A 12,964-nucleotide genomic window follows, 5' to 3' on the forward strand; every position below is an offset into this window, starting at 1 on the left:
GTGTGTGTGTGTGTGTGTGTGTGTGTGTGTGTGTGAGAGAGAGAGAGAGAGACTCTCCATGTCCGTGTTATCTTTTTCAGTAGGAATTAGGGTTAGGACCGACCCTACACGGGTACGACCTCATTAATGTAACAAAAGCCTTATTTCCAAACAGAGGCATCATCTCAGCTATAGGGACTAGGACTTCACCAGATCTCTGGTGGGTGAGGGGGGACACAATTTCACCCATGACATTTCCCTGTAGCTGATCACCACAATCCCCTACTCCTACAATGGTCTAACTGCTTCCCTGCCCTGCCTCTTCCTCTGTGAGGGGGGCTTCCACAAGCCTATGGAGAAATGGAATTGAAATATATTGGGCATTTCCCTTGAACATTTTGAAGTCCCCTTGCATGTGTAGGTGTGGCCCTGGCAGGTAGGGAAACTGCCCAGGATGGCTTAATGTGTTTCAACTCTTAGGAAATATTTTATGTTAATACCCACCCAAAACTCACTACCATAGAATCAATTCTGCCTTTTAGTGACCCTCTAGGTCAGACAAGGCAGCACTGCCCCTGTGGGTTTCTGAGGTTGTACATCTTTATGGGACCGGACAGCCTCCCAAGAAAAGGGAGACCATTACTTCTTTAATCCAAATTTGCAAGTTGCATCAAGACCCAGGAGGAAAAGAGTTTGAGGTTCAAGTTAGGACCTTTTAGGAACCCTGGTGATGTAGCTGTTATGCATTGGGCCGTGATCTGCATTGTCGGCAGTTTGAAACCACCAGCTGCTCCATGAGAGAGAGGCTGGGCTTTCTACTCCTGTAAACCATTAACGGTCTCAGGAACCCGGAGGATTCACGATGAGTCGGCATCAACGCCATGGCTGTGAGTTAGTTATATGACCTTCTACTTCCACTAAGTTGAGTCACTCAGGTACAAGTTAGGTGCTTTAAGGGGACCGTTTAAGGAGTGTTGGTGGCACTGTGAGGTGAGCATTGCATGCTAACCACCAGGCTGACCCTTCAAGCCCACCAGCAGCTCCTTGGGAAAGAGGGGGCCATCTACCCCTGTAAAGATTTACAGCCTCAGAAGCCACATGCAGGTGTCTAAGCATTTGCATCAGCTCAGTACCAATGAGTTTATGCAGAATTTAAGGCAAGAGTGTGTAAGGCAACTGCACTTGAAAATATATGGATATGATTTAAGTAATTACTCAGAGCTCTCTGAGCTAGAATCCGTTCTACCAGTCACTAACTGGGTTTCTAACCTCAGACTGCTCCCAAGCCTGATGATTGCCATCAGCCTTGGGCTCTGACGAGCTGGTTCAGCAGACAGAAGGTCCTGCCAAGGAGCCTGGCCTGAGAAGACTTTCTCTCATCTGAAACTGCCCCTTCTCCCTTCTTCCACTTCTCTCCGGCAGGTGGGTCTCTTCCCACAGGCTGTGCCCTGCATGTTACTGAGCCTTTCCTCCCCCTCCCTCCGTCCCATCTCTACCACTCCACCCAAGCACAGAGAGCATCCCAGGAGAGCCTGGCCTTGCTCAGGAGGAGGTGCTCAGGAAACCACGGTTGTGGGGAGTGGGACTCGCCTTCCCAGGAAAGCATTCAGGCCACGGCTCCAGCATGGCCAGAGCTGGGGAGAGGGGAGGAGGGCGTGTAAATACCTTGGTTCTTCAGACAGCTGCCTGCGCAGTACATGCCGTGTGCCTCCCTTGGTGATGAAACCAGGGTCCATTTACATGTCCCACTTGTACCCTGAGAGGGAAGGCTCGGCAAAAGAGAAAACACAGACTGATTGACACTTCTCAGGAGGCCAATTACGGAAACACTGACCATTTAGGGAGCGGGTAACAATCAAAGGTTCCCTGGTTGGGTAGGCCCTCTCCCACATGCCAGGGCAGCAGCTCCGATTAGCTTCTGGGCCAGGCTCTCCCACCTGAAAGGCGTGCCCTTTGAAGAGGTCAGAGCCATGGGGTCATAGCTCGTGTGCACCCAAGCAGTGCAACCCCAGCTGGGGGTCTGGTCAAACACCATGCCTACAAGGACAGCAGCCCCGGCTGGCACTGTCACGGAGCAGGGATTCTGCTGTTTTTTTTTGACAAGATCATTTTACTGGGGGCTCTTATAATTCATTATAATCCATACATCAATTGTATCAGACATATTAGTACATATATCCCATCATTCTTTTCCAGACATTTACTTTCTATTGAGCCCTTGGGATGAGCTCCTCTTTTTTTCTCTCCCCCCACCCCTGTGACCCCTTGATAGATTATAGGTTGTTATTATTTTCATATCTCACACTGACCACTGTCTCCCTTCCCCTCTGATTTCTGTTGTTCTTCCCCCTGGAGGGGTGTGTGTGGTTATGTGCTATTCATTACAATTGGGTCCCCCTTCCTCCTCCCCTCTCCCTACCTTCCCCCTACCCTTTTGGTATCGCTATTCCTGTTCCTGTTCCTGGGTTCCGTGTGCCATGGGCTTTATCTCTTATCTATACCTATGTACATGCTCCCGTCCAATCCAGAGTCCAGTCCAGCCCTGGGGTCATGATAGTGGGGGGTGAGGAAGCCTCAAGGAACCAGAGGTATATTACGTGACCCATTAATGCTTTACTGCACCCTGATTGACTCATCCCTTCCCTGCCACCCCTCTGTGAGGGGATATTCCATTGTCCACAGATGGGCCATGGGTCTCCGCTCCAACCCCCTCATTCTCACCAACGCATTTTTGTTTGTTTGTTTGTTATGAATCTTCTGATGCCTGTTAGCCAGTCCCGATGACACCTCACGATCGCACTGGCTGGTGTGCTTCTTCCATGTGAGCTTATTGCTTCACTGTTGGATGGCCGCTTGTTTAACTTCAAGCCTTTAAGACCCCAGATGCTATATCTTTTAATAGCCGGGCACCATCCGCTGTCTTCAGCACCTCTGCTTATGTACCCATTCTGTCTTCAGTGACCTTGTCGGGGAGCGGGGGGTGAGCATCACAGAATGCCATTTTGTTAGAATGAAGTGTTCTTGTATTGAGGGAGGGCATGAGCTGAGCCCCAAGGCCAGACTGCAGCCTCAGTGTATTGCCTTATAAATATATGCTCATAGGCCATTGCCTCTGTTTTTATGGATTAATGTATTTACATATGCACACACTTGTTAATACCTCTATCTGTAGCTTTGCTTCCTAGAGCTTTCCTCTGTTTCCTTTGATTCTGCTGCACTTTAACAGTGACCTCCATCATCCAAAGGAGCCCTGATGGCTGAGGGGGCTATAGTTGAGCTGCTGACCACAAGATCAAGGGTTTGAGCCCCTTAGTTGCTCCTTGGGAGAACGAGGAAACGGTCTATCCCATAAAGCTTTTCAGCCTCATAAGCCTTAAGGGACAGTTCTGCCCTGTCCTATAGGGTCCTAATGAGTCTCGTTGGCCCTGGCCTCCCACTCCCTCTCAGACCATGATTGTCCTTGGTCCTCAGCTTGGGCATCGTATGAGTTGTTATAACACAGCAGTGGGCATAGGCCTCGGCCCCCTCGCCTATCAATGGGGTTGAGTTGGCAGGACCCTTCGTCAAAGAAGAGGGTGGGCATGGTTCCACCATGGAGTGTGGCTAAGTGGCCCACTCTGGGATGGAGGCTTCTGAAGACCTGGAAGCTGGCCTGTCACCCCCTTACTGCACCCCTGCCAGGCACCCAGTTGTGGTCCCGGGTGTGCAGAGCACAAGAGTTTCCAAAGCCATGACCTTTCAGAAGCAGATCGCCACACCCTTCTTACAGATGGCCTCTGGCTGGGTGTACCCATCTGTCTGCCAGGTAGCAGTCAGTGATTTGCCCTTTGCACCACCCAGGGACTCTTGGGGTTCATGGAAAGCATCCTTAAAGGTCTGCTCAGTCAAAGGGCCCTGCAAGCTCTTCTGGTCCATACTCCCATGGCTGGCTCCTTCATCTTTCTGGGGACTTATCTGGTCTCATGGTGATGATGCCAGTCTGGGCCGGTGTGGTGGCGACAGACCGCTGATTTCAGCAGATCCACCACGGCTCAGAGTGTGCACTCTGAGACCTCCCACTTGCCCCAGTCTCCAGCAGCAGCTGAGCAGGAGCGGGGAGGAGAGGCCACTGTGGTCCACTCACTGCAAAGGACCGAGGAGCGTCACCCTTGCCCTTCTCCCTTTGGCAAGCAAAATAGGGTCGATGAGTCAGAAAATAAGGAGATGTATATTGCTGGCAACATACATGTTGAATCCAGCATGTTGAATCAAAATGGTGCCTCTGCCCTATGAGACTGAGAATTAGCTGTGGGGTTCTTCATCCAAGGAGGAAGCTCTTCCACAAAGAATCTTCCTCTCAGTACCTGGGGGATGTGAAAATGACCTCCTTTCCCATCTTGCAGATGGGCAATGGTGAGCCCAATGACTTACGCACAAGTAAGTCAACAGAGTTCAAGGCCAGCCTTGGCTTCCCTGGCCCTGTCCATAGGACCCAGTGATTCTTTCAAAAGCGAGGAGCCGGGGCCCCTTGGGCATCCTGAGGTTATCAAATGATGGCTTGTGCAAAACCTCGGAGTCCGAAGGCACCGTGGGAGTGGTGCTTCACATCCTTCCCCTTTGTCACGGAGGCCATTGGGGTCTGCACTCAATTAGACTCTCGGTGTCATGGCTCGAATTGTTCCCTCCCCAAGATATGTGTCACTGTCCTTGGGCCACGATTCTCAGTGGTTTGGCAGTTCTGACATGATGTGGCTAGGCAGTTCTGACATGAGGCAATCAGTCCCCATGCTAGGGTCTGATGTGGTCAGCCAACCGCAGGTGAGAAATTAGGGTCACAACCTTGCGTGAGATGTCTGTCCCACAAACTTTATGGGGCAGAACGTCCTCTGTCTATCCGTGGCCACCAGCCAGTCCCATCTCTGACCCACTTCTCATTTCACTGAGCTTTCAGTGGAGGGCCTGGCAGGCTGTTTCTTCAGGACAACTCCCTGGCACTTCCCCCTCCAATGTAGACCCCCTTTAGAAGTCAGCTTGCCCCGTCTTCCCCGAGACGTTAGCGCCAGCAGCCCTGCAGCCCATCAGCCGTCTCCGCAGCGCCCTCCGTGGTGACGGGGTGGCTGCCGACCCTTTGGGTTTCAAGTGGGGATCACCTCGATGACATCATCGACGCGCCAGCTGAATCCATCGTGAAGATGATGAGCACCCTAACTTGACTCCTCCCTAGCCTCTGGACGGCAAAACCAAACCCAGTAGTCCTGGGGTCCACTCTGGCCCCGCAACCCAGGTGGGTGCGAGGATTGCTCTGGGCAGCACAGCTGTCCCTGGCTGCTCCTTCGGAAGTTGATCACCAGGCCTTTCTTCCAAGGCCCAGCCCTCTTCTGAACAGCGGCACTCATCCACTGGGTGCATCACCCATGATGCCCCCGTCGCCTCCCTCACTTGACAGACGAGGAAATCGAGGCCCCCTCAGAACGAGGGGGGGCAGTACCCTCAAGGTCACACAGCTGACCAATGACAAAGCTGAGGCCGGAACTCAGGATACAGGTCACCCCCCCCCCCGCCCGTCCTGGAATCTCAGCCCCAGACGGCTATCTTTAAAAGATGTCTACCACAGGCCCTCTGGTCCTTCATCCTGGTGTGTAGCCCCCCTGTCCTCCTGCTCCCAGGCCCTGTGGGCGTGTCTGCTTCCTCGGCACCTGCCTGTGCACTGGGGAGGGAACACCACGGCCAGCAGGGAGTCCCTGGACTAGTTCAGCACAGCCCAGAAGGTCCTGGCTCCACCCCCGCTCCCCTGAGACACAGCTCCCTAACCTCAGGCAAAGCAATTAGCCAGCTAGGCAGGTAGGGAGGCTGAGGGTGGCCCAGGCTCTGCCCGCCTGCCCTTCCAGCAAGGAGAGGGCTTTGTTCAGAACCGCTCGCTGGTTGGCACTCTAGTCAACGGAAGGTGGAGGGCGGAGCTGGCAGTCCTGTGTGTTGGCTCACAGCAGGCCGCCTCTTCCAGCTCCCTGAGCGCAGGCCAGGAAGACCACCCAGAAAGCTCAGGCCAGATTCAGCTGGTTGCCACCTCTTGGGGTGTGAGCATTCGCACCCAGCTGAAGGAAGCTGCCCAGCCTCCCTGTGCCCAGTGGTGCTGGTGTGGGCCAGGCAGGGCCTCTCTGGATGTGTTTCTTCCCCTCACAGTGCACGCATGTGTGCACGTGTGCATGGGCAAGGGAGCATGTGCAAAATGGTGAGAATGCGGAGCCGTCTACCTGCCAGTGGGAGCCGGTCACTTGTCGCTGCCCAGACAGCTGCCTTCCCCTCTCTGGCCCTCCTCTGTAACGCAAAGGGCATCTCGAGGCCCCGCTGGCCCTGACATTTGTGGAGTGAAAGACCCCCGCCTCCCCTCCACTCACCGGCCCAGAATGCACGCTTCTTTGTCCAAGACAATGCTGGTCTGACCTTTTCCATGTACTGCCTCTGTGTGATGTGTCCAGTCTCCTCCGCCTCTGCCTGTGAGCGCTGCTCTCTGTTCCCCTTCCAGATTCTTCCAGGGCCAGGCTCTCAGAGACTGGTCCCATGGGGGCGGAGTTGGGGGGGGTGCTTCTCAACATCTTTAAACATCTGTGCAGCTTCTTACAGGTTGTAGGAGAGAGGAATGCCCAGCCAACGGGCTTTTTGTCAGGTCCTTATCTTTAAGGATAGAGTGGGTTAAGCCTTGAGCTGCTAACTACCAGGTTGGCAGTTCAAACCCACCAACCACTCCAAGGGAGAATGTTGAGGCTCTCTGCTCCCACAAAAATTTACGCCCTTGGGAACCATAAGGAGCAGTTCTGATCCAGCCTACAGGGTCGCTATGAGTCGGCATTGACACAATGGCAGCAAGTTCCGGGGTATAGAACTCACTTGCCACCCCTGTTCCTTCTTTTAGGAGGCCTTGTGAAGGAGTGGGTAACGTGCTGGATTGCTCACCACAAGGTCAGCAGTTTGAAACCACCAGCCACTCTGTAGGAGAAAAGTGAGGTTTTCTACTTTCATAAAGATTGAGTCTTAGAAACCCATGGGGACAATTCTCCCTTGTCCTTCAGGGCTGTCCTGGGTTGGGATTGACTGGATGGCAGTGGGCTTGGGTGTTCATTGTGAAGACCTGCGGTGCAGAGTACATTAGAAACCCGGTCCGGAGGGTAAATGATGCTTTCACACACCCCTCCCTCCACATCTCAGTCCTTTCGACGTGTTGAAGGGGACTTCAAGTATGACCCACTCCCAGGAGCATTTGAGTTTTATAGGGGAACTGGAAATGTGTTTAGGCAAAATTTTTAAATAAAGCATTGATTTGGGGACAGTCACTCCTCCATGTCCCCAATGAGAGAAGAGACTGATGCATATGAAGCATTGGTCTGTTGGTTTCACCCACGGAAGCTCTTTGGGTCCTTACTAGAGCACCCAGTGACGCAAAGGGGTAGGGCTTTGTGTTAGACCGGATAGACTATAGAGAAACAAATCCATAGAAACTCTTATGTATCTAAGAAAGAGGTTTGTGTATAAGAGGAATTGAGCATTGAGAAAACATCCCAGCCCAATCCAGATCAAGTCCATAAGTCCTATACTAGCCCATCTGTCCAATACCACTCTATAAAGTCCTCTTCTGAGCTCAGAAAACACATGCAATGACGCCGCATGCAGGATGATCACAGGCCAGTGGATAGAAAGTCTTTGGATCCAGTGGTGTTTTAAACATCACACAGCACTGGCAGGGGTCTCCAAGTGGCTCCTCCAGCACCCAGGGCTGCATCAGGATGGGTGCATGTGGCTTCTCAGGGATGTCTCGCTGGGAGTCATCCTTGTCAGTACAGAGTCTCCCAGGGAATGAGCTGAGAGAGAAACATGTCTCCTGCCTCCAAGGAGGAAAACAGGAATTCCCAGAATCCTTAGGGGAAGACCATGCCCACACATTGGCTGTATCCTGATTGACAGCCTAGACTCCACCCCTACACTCTCCATCCTCAAATGGACACCAGATTATGTAACTACCACAGGCTTATACTGGGGCAAGGAGAGCGTGACTCAGAGGGGTTAGGTGATTTGGTCAGGTCTCACAGCTAAGAGCAGGCTCGAACTCAGGATAGATGCCTCCCTGCTTGGTGCTCTGTCCATTACCCCAGGTTGCCTCCCGGAACTGCACAGGTGGACAGACCTTGGCCTCATGTGATCAGACACATAACAGGTGTCGGCTCCTGGTCTGGAGAGGACGTCTCTGACCGGGAGCCCTGACAGCCTGCTTCCACCTTGCAGGGATCGATTACCGGGTGAAGACGGTGACCGTGGATGACTCCCGGGTGGCTCTGCAGCTGTGGGACACGGCTGGCCAGGAGAGGTGAGGAGCTCCAGTTGCAGCCCTGCCTTCCCCTCCCCCCGCCCCAACACGTGGCCCTGCATCCACTGACCGTGGCCCCTCTGTGGCAGGTACCGGTGCATCACCCAGCAGTTTTTCAGGAAGGCCGATGGCGTCATCGTCATGTACGACCTCACAGCCAAGCAGTCCTTCCTGTCAGTCCGGCAGTGGCTGAGCAGCGTGGAGGTGAGCTGATGACCTTCCGGGGGACTCTCAGCCTTGACTCCTGCTCCCCTTTCTTCTCGGCCCATCTCCCACTTGACCATCACCCCACTTCAACCCCGTGACTCACAACTCCCCCTCTCCAGGCACAAGCCAACCCAGGTGTTGATTCATTCAACGGCTGGTCCAGTGCCAGGCTCGTTGCCGAGAGGCCAGAAGCGAACAAGATAGGTGTGCTCTGTGCCCCCAAGGAGAAGGGCAGCAGGGGAAGCAGAGAATGCGCGGGTTAAGGTCCCATTGTGATTCAGCTACGTTCTGGGAATGGATGGGGGTGGTGCAGGGAAGGCTGAGCTTCCATTGAGCCTCAACCACATTCTGCCCCCATTCTCACCACCACTGCTCCTCACTCTCCTCTGCTACATCTGTCTAGCTCCCATGGGCCCTGCTCTTCCCTTCCCAGGAGCTGCCCCATGCCTCATTTCTAAGGTCTCACAACCCTTCACACAAGGGCAGGTTGATCGACGATGTGCAACTTCCAGGCTCACCCCAAAGCCAAAAGCCAAGAGCAACGGTGTGTCCCTTTGAACTCTACGTGAACTGCACGAGTCTGCTTCTTGAGTCATACTTGCTAATGTTTGGTCTCCTAGCACTTTTTGCTTCCTCTACCACTTGAAGGCAGACTTCTGAAGGCCAAGAAAGAAGGTTGACAAGCCAATTCTCTTTGCAGGGCCTCATGCACCTATCACTCTGACTAGCAGAATCCATCATTCCTCCATTGTGTGGGGGCAAAACTGTGTAAGGCACTATTGTAGGCTCTGGGAATGGTTTTATTTTTAAAAGAAAACCGAGTTGTCTTTGAGTGAGAATCTATTCATGGCAACCCTATGTTTTTCTGATAGAACAGTGCCCCACGGGGTTTTCAGTAGCTGGTTTTTCCCCAGAAGCAGAGCACCAGGCCTTTCTTCCAAGGTACCTCTTTTGTTGTTGGATGCCACTGAGTACCTATGACAAACACTGCCCAGTCCTGTGCCATCTTCACCATTGGTATGCTTGGGCCCATTGTTTTAGCCACCATGTCAATCCATCTCCTTGAGGGTCTTACTCTACTTGACCAAGCACGGTGTCTTTTCCTAAGGACTGGTCTCTCCTGATAGCATGTCCACAGTACTTGAGACAAAGTCTAGGGCACGTTCTGGCTGTACTTCTTCAGAGAGACACTTGTTTGTTCTGCTGGACGTCCATGGTGCTTTCATTATTCACCACCAATCCCATTTATTATTCAAATGCGCTGATTCTTCTCCAGTCTTCTGTACTGTTGTCCAGCTTTCACATGCATATGAGGAGATTGAAAAGGCCATGGCTTGGGTCAGACTCACTGTAGTCCTTGTCTTAGACCATGTTCTCTACAGAGAACACAGGGGGGGAGGTAGAAAGAAAGAAATTTGTATCAAGAAAATGACTCACCCGGTTGTAGAATTGGGGGTACTCTCAACTCCAGGCAGGTTCCAAGTCCCTGGGTCCTATGTTTAGCAGGAGACTTCTCCTGCCTTGTGTAGTTCCAGGGGCTGGTGAAGCCAGGATCAGCAAGAAGACCACTGGCTATGGTGCAGGGTGAACCCAAGGTCAGCAGGTTCGGTGCAGGCTGCTGATGGCTCCCCAGATTAGCAGGCAATATGGCAGACCATTGGCTCGAGCTCAGATACCTGGAGGTGGATGAGACAGCTGCAGGATTCAGACCCAGCAACAAGCAAGCAAGCTTTTCCACAGTGCCTACTTAGATAGTAACTAGGCTTCCTTTTCATTGCACAGGGCTGTGACCTGAGTAAGGGGGTTGTCTTCCACCCTAATGCTCTTACAACCGATGACTGTTCTTGGTAGACCCCATCATGGAGTTGATTACATTGTGTTTAGGTCGCATCGTGGGAGATGACTAGGCCTTAGGTACCAAACAACTGAGAATCCTGGCCTAGACAAGTTGACACAACTGCCCCAATCCTCAGGGTGACACCTTTGTCCTCGATCATCTGAAAGAGGTCATGTGCAGCAGATTTACTCAGAGCAATACAGGGTTGGAGTTCTTGACTGCTGCTTCCATGAGTGTCAATTATGGATCAAAGTAAAGGGAACTCCTTACCAACTGCAATCTTTCATTTATCCTGATGGTGTTTATTGGTCTAGTTGTGAGCGTTTTTGTTTCCTTTACATTGGTTTGCAATCCATATTGAAGGCTTTAGTCTTTGACTGTCATCAGCAATACTTCAAGTTCTCTTGACTTTCAACAAGGAAGGTTGTGTCATCTGCAAATCAAAGGTTCTTAACAAGCCTTCCTCCAACCCTGATGCCACACTCTTCTTCATCAAGTCCAGCTGCTTGGATGATTTGCTCAGCATACATGCTAAATAAGTATGGTGAGAGGATACAATCCTGATCCCTATCTTTCTTGATTTTGAACCATGAAATCATAGTGCTCCCTGGTTCTTTTTAAATGGCTGCCTCCCGGTGTGTGCATCGTTTCTGCATTGCACAAAGACGTGTACTGGGATTCCCATTCTTCACAGTGCTATCCACAGTTTGTTATGATGCACACAGTCAAATGCCTTGGCACAAACCTTTCTGTCTTCTTTGCTTTTAGCCAAGATCCATCTGATGTCAGCAATGATATCTCTCGTGTCTGCATCTGGCTTGAATTTCTGGCAACTCTCTGTTGAGGTAGTGCTGTAACCATTGTTGAACAATCAACAAAATTTTACTTGCATGTGATATGAATAATGCTGTTTGATAATTCCCTCATTCTGTTGTTTCACCTTTCTTTGGAATGTGTGCAAACATAGATCTCTCTTCCACTCAGTCGGCCAGGTAACTACTTTCTACATTTCTTGGCACAGGCCAATGAGTGAGTCCAGAGCTTTGTCATTTTGTTGAAACATTTCAATCGGTATTCCATCAATCCCATCCTGGGACCTTGCATCTGGCTAGTGCTTACAGTGTAGCTTTTTGTTTTTTCTTTCAATACCAACAGTTCTTAATCATATTTTACCTCTTGAAGTGGTTTTAGGTCAACCAATTCTTTTTGGTACTGTGAGTACTCCTTCCATCTTCTTTTGATCCTTTCTGCAACTTTCAATATTATTCCACAAAATCCTTTATTATTGCAACTTGAGGCTTGAGTTATTTCCCTCAGTTCTTTCAGCTTAAGATATGTTGAGCTTTTGGACTTTCTAATTCCAGGTCTTGGCTTTCTAACTCCTAAGTGCCTCTGGGTGGTCTCAAACCTCCGACCTTCTAGTTAGCAGCTAAGTGTGTCACTCATTTCTCACCACCCAGGCTACTCCCTAGGATTATGGCAATGAGTAAAGAGAGAAAGCTCTTACTTTCACGGAACTTATGTTTTACTTTCTACTCCAAGCCTCATGAGACTTTGCCTATTTCCTGTTACTTATCAATGGTTGCAAGAGCATACATTGACCAGCTCTACCCGCTACTGGGCTCGGCATCTCCTGTGGATAGGAACTGCACTTTCTTTGCTCGTGTTACACAGGGGCTTAGCATGCCGCCATACTGAGTATGTTGGGTAAATATATGAACGCTACAGCTTTGCGAAGGCCCAACAGTGGACCTGTTCATTCCTTCATCCTTCTGGCCCTGAAGCCTATGGTTCTTCCCCACAAAATCTGTTTGTCTCATCATCTGACTGACTAGGCCATTTCTGTCCTCTACGCTCCATCCACATCCTTCTCAGTGCCATAAGGAATAAGATGGAAGCCAGACTCAAGGGTTTCTGATTCTTAAAATATGTACATCATTCTTAAAAACTGCAGTGACTAAAATGCTTTTAGTGGAGTCAGTTTTGGCACAAAGCATATGAGCGCTACACCAATTTAATGAAGCAAATGGTATGGATAACCTGCAAGTGATTCCTGCTTAAACTCCGAAACATATGATGTTGTTTCTGCTGTTAATTCTTTTTTAGCAGAAATTATATACTGGAAAAGATTTGAGGGATCACTTAATCCAGTGGGTTTCGAAATTTTCTTCCCTGAAGCATAAGATCAGACCGGAGCTGCGCAGGGCAAGGAAATGCTTAGTGACCCTAGTTCTGGGCTCTCAACCCTCTCCTTTCTGCTATCATCTTCTGTGGTGGAGGTTCAAGTTTAACTACATTGTTAAACAAAAGGGTCTTGATTTGAAAAATCACAGCAGTGCAGTCACCTCCATTTAAAAGGAAGAAATTGCGGCCATACCTTCAGTAAAGTCATCTGTTCTTTTCCTAGCCAGGGGGATCTCATGTCCTTCAACATCTCAGCCTTGACCTTCACAGGTACTGAAGCTGGGCAAAGGCAATCCAACAGGTCTGGGCCGAATGGCAATGGATGGAGACACCTTTATGTAATGGCTCTCCCTGCCCTCATTAGCGGCTCCTATGCACATAGAGCCTGGGAGCTAGCAGGAGAGGGGGAGCGCAGGGTGAAT

The 12,964-nt window shown here is 50.8% G+C and overlaps 1 protein-coding gene across 1 annotated transcript in view; it reads left to right on the forward strand.

Moving 5' to 3' along the window:
• CRACR2A (calcium release activated channel regulator 2A) overlaps nucleotides 1-12,964 on the forward strand; it is an 89,801-nt gene that overhangs the window by 60,139 nt on the left and 16,698 nt on the right. Inside the window, exons 13-14 of the mRNA XM_004717646.2 lie at nucleotides 8,233-8,314; nucleotides 8,404-8,518. Coding sequence (XP_004717703.1) covers nucleotides 8,233-8,314; nucleotides 8,404-8,518 — 197 coding nt within the window. The remainder of the gene's footprint in view (nucleotides 1-8,232; nucleotides 8,315-8,403; nucleotides 8,519-12,964) is intronic.

The sequence above is a fragment of the Echinops telfairi genome, unplaced genomic scaffold (genome assembly GCF_000313985.2).
Source record: "Echinops telfairi isolate 266 unplaced genomic scaffold, ASM31398v2 ScPeMD7_7479;HRSCAF=8517, whole genome shotgun sequence".
Taxonomy (NCBI): Eukaryota; Metazoa; Chordata; class Mammalia; order Afrosoricida; family Tenrecidae; genus Echinops; species Echinops telfairi.